Source organism: Balaenoptera acutorostrata, chromosome 20, assembly GCF_949987535.1.
Source record: "Balaenoptera acutorostrata chromosome 20, mBalAcu1.1, whole genome shotgun sequence".
Taxonomy (NCBI): domain Eukaryota; kingdom Metazoa; phylum Chordata; class Mammalia; order Artiodactyla; family Balaenopteridae; genus Balaenoptera; species Balaenoptera acutorostrata.
The window spans coordinates 40,110,036-40,126,959 of record NC_080083.1 but is presented as its reverse complement, the minus strand read 5'-3'; the positions used below and the strand labels follow the sequence as shown (position 1 = coordinate 40,126,959).

The window sequence follows — 16,924 nt, the reverse complement described above, 5'->3', positions numbered from 1 at the left end:
TGACCTCATCTCTAACCACCCCCCTCCCCATCTCCTCCGTTCCAGCTACTCTGGCCTCCGTTCTTTTCCTGGACACACCAAGTACGTTCCCATCGCAGGGCCTTTGCACGTGTTCTCCCCGCTCGAAACACAAAGATTGCCTCGTGCCTTCCTCCCTCCCTCTCCGATTTACTATTTCCCACAGAAACTATTATTACCTGCCCACACTGTACGTTTACTTGTTTATTTGCTTATTTCCTGCCTCTCACACTAGAATATAAGTCTCATGAAGATAAGGACTTTGCTTTGTTTCCTGCTGTGTCCCCAGCACCTAGCATAGTGCCTGGCACACCACGGATGCTCAGCAAGTATCTGCTGAGTGAGTGCGTGCGTGCGTGCCTACGTACCACACACAGCCCAATGCTCCCTGCTCCCTGGGGGTCAGCCATCCCCTGAACCAGGGGGTCCAAAGGACACACATGTCTCTCTCCCAGACTAGACTAGCCTTAGAGATTTCAAACCATTGTGTAGGGTCTTCCCACCCTTCAGGGTACCTGATGATGTAGGCATAAAACACACCTTCTCTGGTACGGTTGCAACCATCACATGGGCTGAAAGAAAAACCTAAAAGGAGGCAGCATGGAGACCAGGGCTCTGCCCAGACTCCCAGAGCCAGGGCCCCAGGAACCTGGCCAGAATTCTCCGCTGGGTCATTGCAAACAGGAAATGAGGAGAGAAAGAGACTGACTCTAGAGCACACGTGTTTGTTTGTTTGTTTCTGAGGGTTACAGAAAAATTAGTTTATGGTTATTTAATGCTTTCTGGAATTTCATAGGGTGTGGAGATCAAGGTGGCCTCACTGTAAACTGCACATAGAGGACACTGAACGAACAGCAGATCTAATAAACCCCATCAGAGCTGTTAAATAAACTAAGAGAAAGGCCTTGGGAAGGAGCAGTTGAAACACCTGGGCCTTTAAGAGGCGGGGGTTTGCTCTGGGCTACAGACAGAATCACGATGTCTGTATACTCATAAGATTATCTTACGTATCTTATGTATAATCATAAGATTTATAGGAGAGTTTCAGGGAAGATATTTTCCATTTCAATATGTGAAACAGTATTTGTGTACTCTGTAGGCAGTTTTGGGCATTACTTTATTAACATTTTATGAGAGGGACTTCCTTGGTGGTCCAGTGGGTAAGACTTTACACTCCCAATACAGGGGGCCCAGGTTCGATCCCTGGTCGGGGAACTAGATCCCACACATATGCCGCAACTAAGAGTCTGCGTGCCACAACTAAGTGTCCCCATGCTGCAACTAAGAGTTCACATGCCACAACTAAGACCCGGCCCACCCTAAATAAATAAATAAATAAATAAATAAATAAATAAAATAAAATAAAATAAAAAGGGCTTCCCTGGTGGTGCAGTGGTTAAGAATCTGCCTGCTAATGCAGGGGACACAGGTTCGAGCCCTGGTCCAAGAAGATCCCACATGCTGCGGAGCAACTAAGCCTGTCTGCCACAACTACTGAGCCTGCGTTCTAGAGCCTGTCAGCCACAACTACTGAAGCCCATGCGCCTAGAGCCCAGGCTCCGCAACAAGAGAAGCCACCGCAATGGGAAGCCTGCATGCAGCAACGAAGACCCAACGCAGCCATAAATGAATGAATGAATGAATGAATGAATGAATAAATAAATAAATAAAAGATTTTATGAGAAAATATAGTACTCTTCCTGAAATGCTTCCCCGAATTACTCAGCAAGGGTGCTCCTTATTACATTTTGGGATGAGGTTTTCCTTGGGAGAAGACACCGCCCAGTTGGTAATGGAAAAGGGGACTTTTGAACTGCTTTCTAAAAGGCACTGCCCACGCACAGTGCGGTGCCCGGAAGCCTGCAGAGTCGCCTACCCATCTGCCTGCGATGCACCACCCTGAAGTTCTTATGCTCCGGCGTCGGGGTGGCCTTGCTTCTCTTGCTTCCTGGGGAAGGCACGCAAGCTTTGTCTAAGGCCTCCATGGAACAGCTTCTTCTTGGTCCTTGCGAGAGGAGACCAGGCCTTGGCTCTGGAGTCCCTCTGGGAGAAGCCACGGAAGCAGGGGAACGACTCTCCGTGGGCTGTTCCTGGGGAGGCCGGTAGAAGTCATCTTCTGAGATCCAGCTCGTGCTTTTCTATTGGGAAAGAAGTAAAGACAGGTTGTTTTTAAAAACATCTTTATTGAGACATGATTCACATACCATAAAATCAACGCATTAAAAGCATGTAATTCAACAGTTTTCGTGTATTCATGGAGTTGTGCAACCATCACCACAATCTATGTTTAGAACATTTTCGCTGCTCCATAAGGAAACCCCGTACTCATCAGCAGTCACTCTCTGTTTCCGCTGAACCCCTCCAGTTCCAGGAAACCAATAACCTACTTTCTGTTTCCAGAGATTTGGCCATTTTGGACATGCATAAACGAAATCTTATAACATGCGGTCTTTTGCAACTGGCTTCTTTTCCTTAGCATAATGTTTTCAAGGTTGATCTATGTTGTGGCATGTATCAGTACTTCATTCCTTTTTATTACCAAATAGTATTCCAACGTATGGATGTACCACATTTTGCATATCCATTCATCAGTTGATGGACATTTGGGTTGTTTCCACTTTTTGGCAATTATGAATAATGCTGCAGGGAACCTTGACATAAAAGTTTTTCTGTGGACACTCGTCTTCTATTCCCTTGGTACATACCTAGGAGTGGAACTGATGGGTCATATGAAAACTATGTCTAACTTTTGAAGAATTTCCAAACTGTTTTCCTAAGCGGCTGCACCATTTTACATTCCCACCAGCAACATATGAGGGTTCCAATTTCTCCACCACCTCTCCATCATTTGTTATTATCTGTATTTTTGATTATAGCCATCCCGTATGGCTGTAATATGAAGTGCAATCTTACGGTTTTGATTTGCATTTCTCTAACATCGAATGACACTGAGCATCTTTCCATGTGCTTATTGGTCATTTGTATATTTTCTTTGGAGAAAAGTCTATCCAAATCCTTTACCCATTTTTAATTGGTTTATTTGTCCTTTTGTTCTTGTGTTATGGGTTGAACTGTGTTCCGCCCCCCAAAAAAAGATATGTTGAAATCCTAACCCTCAGTACCTCAGAATGTGACGTTAGGTGACAGAATGTGAAAACAGGGTTGCTGCAAATGCAGTTAGTTAAGATGAGGTCATACTGGAGTAGGGTGGGCCCTTCATCCAGCGTGACTGATGTCCTTATAAGAGGAGAAAAGACACACAGAGAGAGAACACCACACGAAGACAGAGACACAGAGGGAGGCCACCACGTGATGATGGAGGGAGGGCCTGGAATGATGCGTCTACAAGCCAGAGAATGCCCAAGATTGCTGGAGACACTACACGTTAAGAGAAAGGCGTGGAACAGATTGTTATTCAGAATCTCCAGAAGGAACCAATCCTGCCTGCATTTGGATTTGGACTTCTAGCCTTCAGAATATCAGATACAGTAGTTCCCCTTTATCTGTGGCTTCACTTTCTGTGGTTTCAGTTACCCACAGTCAACTGTCGTCCAAAAATATTAAGTGGAAAATTCCAGAAATAAACAATTCGCAAGTTTCACACTGCGCGCATTCTGAGTAGTGTGATGAAATCTTGCACCATCCTTCTCCATCCCGCCTGGGCAGTGAACCATCCCTTTGTCCAGTGTATCCCACCCATTAGTCACTTAGTAGCCCTCTTGGTTATCAGATCTCCTGTCATGGTATCACAGTGCTTGTGTTCACGGAACCCTTATTTTACTTAATAATGGCCCCAAAGCACAAGACTAGTGATGCTGGCAATTCAGATCTGCCAGAGAAGCCTTAAAGTGCTTCCTTTAAGTGAAAAGGTGAAAGTTCTCAACTTAATAAGGAAAGAAAGAAATTATATTCTGAGGTTGCTAAGATCTACAGTAAGAATGAATCTTCTATCTGTGAGACTGTGAAGAAGGAAAAGGACATTTGTGCCAGCTTTGCTGTTGCACCTCAAACTGCAAAAGTTATGGCCACAGCGTGTGATAAGTGCTTAAAGGCATTAAATTTGTACAATAAGATATTTTTTTTGGGGGGGCAGGCCACATTCACATAACTTTTATTACAGTATACTGTTATACTTGTTCTATTTTATTATTAGTTATTGTTGTTAATCTTTTACTGTGCCTAATTTATAAATTAAACTTTATCATTGGTATGTATGTATAGGAAAAAATACACTATATATAGGGTTAGGTACTATCCATGGTTTCAGGCATCCACTGGGGGTCTTGGAACGTATCCACTCAGATAAAGGGGAACTACTGTAATACATTTCTGTAGTTTCAAGCCATCCATTTTACGGTCTTTTGTTATAGAAGCCCTAGGAAACAAATATAAGTTACAATGTTTTTTTTTAATATTCTGGATACTAGGCCCCTGTCAGATACATGATTTGCAAATAATTTCTCCAATTCTGTGAGCTGTCTTTTTACTTTCTTGATCGTGTCCTTTAAGGCACAAAATTTTTAAATTTTGATGAAGTCCAGTTTATCTATTTTTCCTTTTGTCTCTGTGCTTTTGGTATTGCACTTAAGAAACCATTGCCTAGGGCTTCCCTGGTGGCTCAGTGGTTGGGAGTCCGCCTGCCAATGCAGGGGACACGGGTTTGAGCCCAGGTCCGGGAGGATCCCACATGCCGCGGAGCAACTAGGCCCGTGCGCCACAACTACTGAGCCTGTGCTCTGGAGCCCGCGCGCCACAGCTGCTGGGGCCTGCGTGCCCAGAGCCCATGCTCCATAACAAGAGAAGCCACAACAATGAGAAGCCTGCACACCGCAAGGAAGAGTAGCCCCCCCCTCGCTGCAACTAGAGAAGGCCCGCGTGCAGCAACGAAAACCCAATGCAGCCAAAAATAAATAAATAAATAAAAATAAATTAAAAAAAAAAAAAAAGAAAAAAGAAACCATTGCCTAAGCCAAGGCTACAAAGATTTACTCCTATGTTTTCTGCAAAGAGGTTTACAGTTTTAGCTCTTACATTTAGGTCTACAATCAATTTTGAGTTAATTTTTTTTTTTAATGTCTTCCATTGTTTTTTTTTTTTTAAATAATTAATTAATTAATTTTTGGTTGCATTGGGTCTTCGTTGCTGTGCGCGGGTGTTCTCTAGTTGCGGCGAGCAGGGGCTACTCTTTGTTGTGGTGCGCGGGCTTCTTCTCTTGTTGCAGAGCACGGGCTCTAGACACATGGGCTTCAGTAGTTGTGGCACACAGGCTCAGTAGTTGTGGCTCGCGGGCTCTGGAGCTCAGGCTCAGTAGTTGTGGCGCACAGGCTTAGTTGCTCCGCGGCATGTGGAATCTTCCTGGAGCAGGGCTCAAACCCATGTCCCCCGCATTGGCAGGCGGATTCTTAACCACTGCGCCACCAGGGAAGTCCTGAGTTAATTTTTGTGTATGGCGTGAGGAAGGGATCCACCTTCATTCTTTTGCATGTGGATATCCAGTTGTCCCAGCACCATTTGTTGAAGGGATGTAGAGTTTTTCAGCACTGCTTGTAGGGTTTGAGATGAGGGAGGCATGGGTGAGCAGGACCCAGAGACCTCACTAGCTCCCTCTGCCTCTGCTCCCCACTTCTGAGCAGGCCCCTTCGGCTCCAGGCAGCCAGACCCTGCCCCTTCCCTTCTGTTGCTGTCTCTCTGAGTCTGAAGGCTCACTGGCTGAGGAAAGTGGGTGGGTCTGGGGTCAGGAGGCTTGTAGGAATGGACTCTGCCTCCTTTTCTTCACTTTTTCAAGCGCTCCCTGCCTTTCTGTGCCTAAGTGTGGAAGAGCAGAGGCGAGGAAGCTGGCTGGGCGCCTGAGTGGCTGTCTACACAGAGGAAACGAGTCACCCGAGGGGTGGGACAGCCCAGCTGTTTTGTTAAGTGCCACCAACGTCATCCTGATGTTGCTATTTCCAACCCCTAAATTAAGACTGCCCTCCCTGCTCCTGCAGACAGGGAATGGGGGAGCAGGGCTGGAGCTGCCCAGAATGCCCGGAAGGATTGGTTTGGACAGTTTAATCCATTCAGATGCTGCCAAATTCCTTAAGCCGAGAGTGGCGAGTTCTGAGTCAGGAGCTTGGAGGTGGGCTGGGGGTGGGGGGGGCTCACAGAGCTGGGCCTCCAGAGCTTCCTCCCCAAACCCTCAGACTGGCAGGTGCTTCCTTCTGCCAGTGACAGGACAACGTGTCAATCAGGGTGACTGCTAGGGACCATTCACAACTCAGGATTCTGAACAAAGCCTGTCTAAGTCATCATGACCCAGGGGAACTCCCCAAGGAAAATGGGCTGGAAGAGCAATCACATGGCTGTCCAGGCAGCCTCCTGGAGCCTGGCACACACACCTGGGAAACCCTGCAACTTTCCAGCCCCGGATAATGGCCCTAATGGGAGAGACCACTCTCCCTTAAGACTCAGCTCAGGGGTCATCCATCACCTTCTCCTGGAAGCTGTCCTTACTCACCCTCAGCCTACACCCCCTCCTACCCACCCCCAGCTGGGTTTGGGACCCCTTCTGGGCTCCAATGGCATTCTGTGTTTACCCCCATCCTAGCACCTACAAAGCTGTTTGGAATGGTCATTCTTCTTTGTGCCTGGCACAGAGTTATAAAAGATGAGGGAATACACCTTGACTATCCAAATATCTTTAACATAAAATAACAAGGATGGGGTGAGGAAACAAGGAAGGAGACAGATGTGGATTTTGAGATGGTGTACGCTCACAGGTGAGGGCCTCTCTCTCCTTGGAGGAGAGGGAGACCGCTAGGAAATGTTCACACCTGGTCCAGTGGCCACAGGCTGGCCACCAGGAAGTGATACTCTAGGGAAAACCTTTTGTTCTCTTAAGCAATAGAGAAAAACAGCAGGAATACTGGGGTCCTTGGAGCTTCTGCACATGGGCCTGGACTGAGCTCTGCAGCTGTGCCCCCCTCCAGGACCCCCAGTTATTACATGGAGCGGGGGAGAGGGCAGCACACCACTGTTTCCCCTCCCCCGCTAAACCTTCCTGCCTCCTGCTCACTCAGGGTCCCATATCTGGCCCGTTCCCTGCCCCTTTAACAGTGGGGGGAAATCACCAATGACCAAGGATCTAAGCCAGAGCAGCACCTGCCACCAGGACCCAAGACAGAAGAATGCCACTTGGAGTTACTACAGGGACCAGGACACTGTGTACAACAGCTAAATCCCAGAGAGGGGTCTGGCAGAGGAGTGAGATGTCAGGTCTCTGGACCACTTTCAAAAAATCCCTTTTGTTCAGTCTGTCCTCATTATGTCAGGCAAAGGGACTGCCTGTACCCGCTCCTGGGGGAGGGGACCACATGCCAGAGGCCAGTGGTTCATAGGGGCAGTGATTAGGGCCAAGTCTTAGAATTCAGACTGTCCTCTGGGAGTTAAACTGAGAAACCAACTCACCACCTTCCGGATGCCACATAGGCAGAGTCACCCTAGTTTCCCCACTCCTGTCCTTCCCAGCACTTATCACAAGTGTAATTATGATGCAGATAGTTAATTGTCTAACATAGTGTCTGTCCCCAAGGAGCAGAGCCTTTGTCCTGTTCCATCGCTGTACCAAGTGTAGTGCTTGGCCCATAGCTGGGGCTTTTAATTAAATTAATTAAAAACAAATTTTTAAAGAAAGATTGAATGGCTCTCGGGATTATAAAACTTGATAGTGACTCCCTCCCCCCCATAAAGTGTCAGATAAATAGCAGTGACTAAATGACAGAAGCATAGAAAGATGAGAATCACAGGGGCAGCACAGTGACTATCTCCTGAGAAGGGAATGGATGGACCCACCGCTCCCCTCTAGAGACAGACTCTGGGAGGGGCGAGTACCCGAGGTTCTCACGCTGAACTCAGCACCCGGTGCTTCGATTCCACGGTCCCCAAGCAACCCTGCAGCAACCAGACTCCCCTGATGCCGGCCAGGAGGCGGAGGGTGACCTGGTCAGACCAACCTGCCTGCCCCAGGCACCTGGTGGAGCACTTCTCAGTGTAAACTTACAAGCTGGCATCTCGGGATTCTCTGGACAATGTGAGAACTATTCATTGATACCTATGCTTTCCCAGGTACAGTGCTCAGAGCTGACAATATAGAAGTGAACGTGGGACTTCCCTGGTGGCGCAGTGGTTAAGACTCCACGCTCCCAATGTAGGGGCCCTGGGTTCGATCCCTGGTCGGGGAACTAGATCCCACATGCATGCTGCAACTAAGAGTTTGCATGCCACAACTAAGGATCTGGCAAGCCACAACTAAGGAGTCTGCCTGCCGCAACTAAGACCTGGTGCAACCAAATAAGTAAATAAAATGAATATTAAAAAAAAGAAGTGAACAGACATGGTCTTTCGTATCATGGAGCTAATATCCTGGACAGAAATACAGGAAATAAACACGTAGACAATGAAAGCGATAACAGAATCTAACCTAGAGATGAGTGTCATAAAGTGAAGCATGTAAATGCGAAAGACAGTCATTGGGGATGGTGCTTTTGAAACAGGGTGGTCAGGGAAGGCTGAAACGACAGTGAGGAAAAGCAGTGAGTCGGGAAGGGGTCCAGGCAGGGGGAACAGCAAATGTAAAAGCTGGGGCTGGAAGGAGCGGGCTTTGGGAGCAGGTGCACGGAGGCAGTGCGGGGGTGGAGGTGGTGGGGATCGTCAAAGCTTGGTGAGCAGAGGAGGAGCTTTGTTGACGAGGTAAGCTGTTCTGTCCATCAGCTCTAGGACCCTGGTAAGATAGGATGTCGGAGCCAGCAAAGCAGAAGCCAGACCCTCAACAGGAGTGAACTCACCACAGTCAAGGCCACGCTGGGGAGCCCTGTTGCGGCCCTCAGCCACTGTCCACAAGGGACATCCCTTTCCTCTAGCTTGAATGGGGGCTTCAGAGCCTTTCTCTTCAACCTTCGGTGTGTGCTGCTGGTTTTATAGTCACAACCTTCAGGGTCTTGTGACATTCTGGGCCTAAAGTCACCTTCAAGATAGCAAAAACTGGGGAACTCCCTGGCGGTCCAGTGGTTAGGACTCGGCGCTTTCACTACGGTGGCCCGGGTTTAATCCCTGGTCGGGGAACTAAGATCCCGCAAGCTGCAAGGCCCGGTGCCCCCCCGCCAAAAAAGAGAGCAAAAACTGAGAGTCTGACCCACACTTACACAGTTCCATGATTTACACAGTCATACTCGATAAATGGTACTAAGTCAATCAGATATCCATTTGGAAAACACCTACCTCACACCATATACAAAAACGAACCCCAGATGAATCATAAACCTAATTGTAAAAGGTAAAATATGAAAGCTTCTAGAAGAAAATACAGGGATTTCCACAGCCTTGGGGTAGACAAAGATTTTAAAAATAGACACAAAACACATTGATCGAAAACAAAAAGACTGATAAATTGAAGTTCATTAAAGTTAAGAACTTCTGGGACTTCCCTGGTGGTCCAGTGGGTAAGACTTCGAGCTCCCAATGCAGGGGGCCTGGGTTTGATCCCTGGTTGGGGAATTAGATGCTGCATGCATGCCACAACTAAGAAGTCCACATGCTGCGACTAAAAATCCCACATGCCACAATGAAGACCCCACGTGCCGCAACTAAGACCTGGCGCAGCCAAAGTAAATAAACAAATAAATAATTTTTAAAAATTAAGAACTTCTGTTCAACAAAAGATACCATTAAGAGATTTAAAAGGCAGGGCTTCCCTGGTGGCGCAGTGGCAACTAAGCCCGTGCGCCACAACTACTGAGCCTGCGCATCTGGAGCCTGTGCTCCGCAACAAGAGAGGCCGCAATAGTGAGAGGCCTGCGCGCCGCGATGAAGAGTGGCCCCCGCTCGCCGCAACTAGAGAAAGCCCTCGTGCAGAAACGAAGACCCAACACAGCCAAAAATAAATAAATAAATGAATAAATAAATAAATAAGAAAAATATGAAAAAAAAGAGATTTAAAAGGCCAGCCATAGACTGTAAGAAGATATTTGCTATATACATATATTTTTCTCCAGTAAAAGACACATCCACAGTATATAAAGAGCCCCTACAAATCACTAAGGAAAACACATACAACTCAATTTAAGAATGAGACAATTGTAGTGAGGTGGATGGACTTAGAGTCTGTCATACAGAATGAAGTAAGTCAGAAAGAGAAAAACAAATACCGTATACTAACACATATATATGGAATCTAAAAAAAAAAGTGGCTCTGAAGAACCTAGGGGCAGGACAGGTATAAAGACGCAGACGTAGAGAATGGACTTGAGGACACGAGGAGGGGGAAGGGTAAGCTGGGACGAAGTGAGAGAGTGGCATGGATTTATAAATACTACCAAATGTAAAATAGATAGCTAGTGGGAAGCAGCCACAGAGCACAGGGAGATCAGCTTGGTGCTTTGCGACCACCTAGAGGGGTGGGGTAGGGAGGGTGGGAGAGAGATGCAAGAGGGAGGAGATATGGGGATATATGTATATGTATAGCTTATTCACTTTGTTATAAAGCAGAAACTAACACACCACTGTAAAGCAATTATACTCCAATAAAGATGTTAAAAAAAAAAAAAAAGAATGAGACAATGACTTTAAAGGATGCTTCCACAAAGCAAATGAAAAGGTATCAATATCATTAGTCATCAGCGAAATGCAAATTAAAACCACCGTGAGATACCACTACACACCTACTAGAGTGGCCAAAATGTAAAAGATTGATAATACCATTGACTATGATAAATAGCAATGAAAATGCTCGTATATTGCTACTGTGAGTATAAGTTAGCACAAGCACTTTAGAAAACCATTTGGCAGTATCTATTAGAGCTAAACATATGCCTACCCAGTGACCTAGCAATTCCATTCTTAGACGTACACCCAGAACTGAGTACACAGGTTCACTGAAAGGTAAGTACAAGAATGCTCATAGCTGCTTTCTTCATAATAGCCCAAACCTGAAAACAAGCCAAACGTCTGTTAATGGGAGAATGGATAACTATGGTGTGATATATTCTTACAGTGGAATACTACAGAACAATGGAAAAGAACAAACTAGAGCTTCAGGCTACAGGTACAGATGAATCTCACAGACATACTGTTCAGTGAAAGAAGTAAAAGAGTACATACTGTATGATTCCATCTATATGAAGTTCAACAACAGGACAAACTTTATGGACTAGAAGTCAGAATGGTGGTTTCCTCTGGAGCAGGGCAGTGAGTGGGAGAAGGCATGAGGGAACCTTCTGGTGGCTGGAAATGTTCTGTCTCTTGATCTGGATGGTGGTTACAGAGTGTATATGATATATAATTATTCACTGAGGTGTACACTGAGGCTCTGGGTACTTTAAATACACCATTCCTCAAAAAAATTTTTAAAGGGGAAAAGTGGGACAATTCAATGGGGAAATAATAGTCTTTTCAACAAATGGTGCTCATATAGCTGTATAACCACATGCAAAAAAATGAAGTTAGATCATAGATTTAAATGTAAGAGATGAAACTGTAAAATTTTTAGAACACATGGGAGTAAATCTTCATGACCTTGGATTAGGAAATGAGTACTTAGATATGACACCAAAAGCACAAGTGACAAAAGAAAAGACAGACAACAACAAGATTTAAAACTTTTATGCTTCAAATGATATAATCAAGAAAGTGAAAAGACAACCCGCAGAATGGGGAGAAAAATTTGCAAATCAGTTATCTAATAAGGGTCTAGTGTCCAGAATATATAAAGAACTATAACTCAATTTATTAAATAACCTAATTTAAGAATGGGCAGGGACTTCCCTGGTGGCGCAGTGGATAAGACTCCACGCTCCCAATACTGGGGGCCTGGGTTTGATCCCTGGTGGGAGAACTAGATCTCACATGCACGCCACAACTAAGAGTTCGCATGCCACAACTAAGAAGCCCGCCTGCCACAACTAAGACCCAGCGCAACCAAATAAATAAATAAATAAATGTTAAAAAGAAAAATGTCTGTGACAACTGTAATCTGTTTAAAAAAAAAAAAAGAATGGGCAAATGTGTTTTTTTGGGGGGGGGGTTATTTATTTATTTATTTATTTATGGCTGTGTTGGGTCTTCGTTTCTGTGCGAGGGCTTTCTCTAGTTGTGGCAAGTGGGGGCCACTCTTCATCGCGGTGCGCGGGCCTCTCATTATCGCGGCCTCTCTTGTTGCGGAGCACAGGCTCCAGACGCGCAGGCTCAGTAATTGTGGCTCACGGGCCTAGTTGCTCCATGGCATGTGGGATCTTCCCAGACCAGGGCTTGAACCCGTGTCCCCTGCATTGGCAGGCAGATTCTCAACCACTGCGCCACCAGGGAAGCCCCTGGGCAAATGTTTTGAATGGACATTTCTCCACAGAAAACACAAAAATGGCAATAAACATTTAGATGAAAAGATGTTCAATATCATTAGTCATCAGGGAAATGCAAATCAAAACCATAATGAGATACCACTTGTCACCCACTAGGATGGCTATAATAAAAGCAAAAACAAAAAAAAAACCAGACAGTAAGAACTGTTGGTGAGGATGTAGAGGAATGCACTGCTGGTTGAAATATAAAACAAGGCAGCTGCTCTTGGCAGTTCCTCAAAAGGTTAAATATAGTTACCATATGATCCCAAAATTCTACTTCAAGGTATGCATCCAAAAAAGTTAAAAACATATGTTCAAGCAAAAAATTATACATGAGTGTTCATAGTAGCATTATTCATAATAGCCAAAAAGTAGGAAAAACGCCAATGTTCATTAACTTATTAATGGATAAGTAAAATGTGATACATCCATATAATGAAATCTACAATGGGATATACCGCTCAGCAATGAGAAGGAATGAAGTACTGATACAGGCCACAACATGGAGGAAACATTTTGCTAATTGAAAGAAGCCAATCACAAATGTCACATATTATATGATTCCATTTATGTAAAATGTCCAGAACAGGCAAATCTATAGACAAAGGAGATTAGTGGTTACCAGGGGTTGAGGGGGGTGAGGTAGGAGGGGAAAGGGACAGGAGTGATTGCTAATGGGTAGAGGGTTTCTTTTATGGGAGATGAAAATGTTTTAAAATTAGACTGTGGTGATGGTTGTACAACTCTGTGAATATACTAAAAAAATTGAATTATACACTTTAATTAGGTAAATTGTATGGTATGTGAATTATATCACAATAAAGCTGTTAAAAAAAGAGGGTGGATATGCCTCTTCTATAGTCTATTTCATGGCGCTGGCCCATCCTGAGTTTTAGGATCTGGAAGCTACAGGCCAAAGGAGAGATGTGTGTGGGGAACTGAAAGAGCAAGACTACATCCCCAACACAAGCCCCAGACAGCAGCTAGGATGAGCTCTGGGTTTTATGGGTCTGTGTCCACGTGCACTCCAATTCCTACTTCTGCTTTTCACGACCCAAGAGCAAATGTGAAATGGCACAAGACCTTGGGTTCACAGCTTGACTCTTGCTTCCCGGGGCCCACAGTTCCAGCCTCTACCCTCGGGGCTCTCTCCAGGACAGACCCAGGGCTGGCTTCCTCGGGTCATCAACACACTGGATTGGCTTATTCTAGAATAGTGCTGTCCCACAGAAATACAATGCAAGCCACATAGGTCACCTTAAATGTTCTAGTAGCCACATTTTACAAAGTTAAAAAAAACAGGTGAAATTAATTTTAATAATATATTTTATTTAAAATACATATTTTAAATGTTTTCATTTTAACATGACCAATAACCAAATTATGAATGAGACATTTTACATTCTTTTTTTCCTACTAAGCCTTCAAAATCCAGTGTTTGTTTTACTCAGCTTATCTCAATTTGGACGAGCCACGTTTTAAGTGCTCCAGAGCCACATGTGGCTAGTGGCTGCCCAAGTGGACAGTGCAGTTCGAAATCTGGTTCGTGTCGCAAAATGAGTATTTTCAAAGCCTGGTGCTTTATGAAAATGTTAATTTAATAATAACAAGTACTGAGGAGGAAACCAAAGCTCAGTGAGGTGAAGTGCCTCGCCTAAGGGCATAAGGGCATAACCCCTGAGTGGCAGGGGTTAAGAGAAGAGAGTCTGCAGTTGGGTGAGAATTAGCTTCTCCACAGGGTCCATGTGCAGATGACAGGAGACACCCATGGGAAGAGATGGGCGCACAGCCCGGCTCACATCCACCACTCACACCCCAAGGAACATTAGCTCCATCACCACAATGCTATTAACACCAAACCGTGCAGGGCGAGAGGCTCAGGGGGAAAAGGCAGAGACCACTCGGGGTCACTAGCTGGAGAAACCCCGCACCACCTCTGAGACATTCACCAACACCCCCCCAAAAAAACCCAGCTTGTACCACTCACCGGACTGGTGGGTGAGGGAACCACAAGGCTCAGCCAAGGTCCATCCTCCTCTGGAGGCTTCTTCTGGCCACTTCCTTGGCCGACTGCTCTGGTCGCCTCCCTCACAGGACTAGGAGGCTGCTGGCCTGAAGTGCTCCCCGAAGGGACAGCTTGGGCACTGGCCGGCTGTGGCCAGCCCAGGGGGCCAGGTGCCTGGGAAAGCGGCTCCTGCTTGTGGTCCCCATCTCGAGTCCCAGGGGATGCTTGGGCGGGGTGGGGCTCTGCAGGTACCTCAAAGTGCAGGGGTGTGCTGGTGTCCAGGCCGCGGAGGGCGAGCAAGGCCTGCAGTGGGGGAACCTCCGTTTCTTGGCTCAGTCTGTTGGTTGGCACAGAGTTTACCTGGGCTTTGCTGAATTCCGACAACACCCTGTAAGTTTTTAAACAAAGAAACCTGTGTGACGGGGTTGTCAGCTGGAATGCCCAAGGCTAAGTGGAAAACTGCTGTTTTGTGATTGAACAAAAAACAAAACAAAACAATCCCCAACCCCTTAATCATCGCTGCGCTCCCAGCTCACACACACAGACACTCCCAGCAAAGTTGCTCCCCAGCTGGGGCTTGGGCGGGTTGGGTAGGCAGGTGAGTTGTGTGGCCCAGGATCTCAGCTGACAAAGCTCACAAAGCAGAGAAAAGGACTAGAGGCGAATGGGAACTGACTGCCTTTCACCCTCTGAACAGGCTAACTGTGGGCCTGAAGAGTCGGCTCAGCCAAACAGCTGTGTGGCCGGTCCCTGCCCCAAGGCGGCCTCAGCAGTGCCTCAGTGAACAGCATGTCTCAGAGCTGGGCTCCAAGACTCCGCTCCCTGGGACACGGGCTTGGGTGAAGTGAGGACCCGCTTTGTTCCTGGAACAGTAACTGGGCCGCAGGGTCGGGGTGAGGGGCTGGGTGTGGATCCAGAGAAGCCTCAAATCCCCAGAAGCTGCTGCTGGAGCACAGTGCATACAAGCTGTGCAGCGTGTGTGCCCGTGTACACGGGGTGTGTTCCTGATGGGACTGGCACTTTCTGCCCCTCAGCGGTGTGTCTGGAGCTGGGGGAGCCAATGCCACTGCCTTTGTGTACACACACACACACACACACACACACACACAAACATAGTTCTGGGACTTCTGGAATGTGTACTGGCTAGTGGCTGCTCCTCCCTCCCTCTCCTGAGGCTTCCGAGAATCCAAGTTCTGTTTCTGAAGTAAACCTATTTGCTGTCTCCACCTCTGCTTATGAATCCAGTGAGGACATCATAGGCAAGTGCAGGTTCTGGTGGCAAGAAAGCTGTCTGGAGCCCAAGAGATCTCACAATCGCACATATCTGCCCTAATGGCTTAGACTGGGTGCAGAAGACACATCAAACTCCCCTTAATGCGGTTATGGAAAAGAGGATTTTAGAACTCAAGTTTTCATGTGATTGTCTTCTAGGTGAGCTCTGCTCTTATTTACACCATCATAACCCCAAACAACATTTTAAGTCATTTTAGACATTTAGACAAGAAGAGGTGACCAACCCATGTATTTCTGGGCAACTGATTTTCAACAGAGGTGCTGAGACATTTCAGTGAGAAAAGAATAGTCTTTCAACAAATGGTGCTGGGATAAGTGAATAGTTCCATGCAAAAGAATAAAGTTGGACTCATCTCACACCATATAAAAAAATTAACCCCAAATGGATCAAAGACCTAAAGGTAAGAGCTAAAACTATAAAAGTCTTAGAAGGAAACAAGTGTAAAGCTTTATATCTTTGGATCAGGCAATGGTTTCTTAGATATGACATCTAATGCATAAGTGATTAATAAAAAATATAATAAAAATATTTGCATATAAAATGTGCAAATATTATCATATAGCTGATAAGAGTCTAGTACCCAGAATATACAGAGCTCTTACAACTCAACAATAAATAAATAACCCAATTTAAAAACAGGCAAAGGACGGGACTTCCCTGCTGGTCCAGTGGTTAAGAATCTGCCTTCCAATGCAGGGGACGCGGGTTTGATCCCTGGTCAGGGAACTAAGATCCCACATGCCACGGGGCAACTAAACCCACGTGCTGCAAGTAGAGAGAAACCTGTGGGCCGCAACAAAGAGCCCACATGCCACAACTAAGACCCGATGCAGCCAAAAATAAATAAATAGTACAGATGAACTGGTTTGCAGGGCAGAAATAGAGACACAGATGTAGAGAACAAACATATGGACACCAAGGGGGGAAAGTGGTGGTGGTGGGGGCGGTGGTGGTGGGATGAATTGGGAGATTGGGACTGACATGTATAAACTGATATGTATAAAATGGATAACTAATAAGAACCTGCTGTATAAAAAAATAAATAAAATTTAAAAAATATTTTTAAAAAGAAAAAAAGCACAAGGCTTTCAAAAAATAAATAAACAAATAAAAAATAAAAATAGGCAAAGGAAAAAAAATAGGCAAAGGATTTGAGTAGACATTTCTCCAAAGAAGATATACAAATGGCCAATGAAGACATGAAAAAGTGCTCAAAATCATTAGACAATAGTGAAATAC

The 16,924-nt window shown here is 45.7% G+C and overlaps 1 protein-coding gene across 5 annotated transcripts in view; it reads right to left on the bottom strand.

The window, feature by feature from the left end:
* Window positions 1-16,924, bottom strand: part of PLEKHM1 (pleckstrin homology and RUN domain containing M1) — a 51,403-nt gene that overhangs the window by 16,485 nt on the left and 17,994 nt on the right. For all 5 annotated transcript variants that reach the window (XM_028165982.2, XM_007180159.2, XM_007180157.2 and 2 more), the window contains 2 exons: window positions 14,374-14,779; window positions 1,895-2,156 (listed from right to left, as the gene is read on the bottom strand). In XM_028165982.2, coding sequence (XP_028021783.2) covers window positions 1,895-2,156; window positions 14,374-14,779 — 668 coding nt within the window. The remainder of the gene's footprint in view (window positions 1-1,894; window positions 2,157-14,373; window positions 14,780-16,924) is intronic.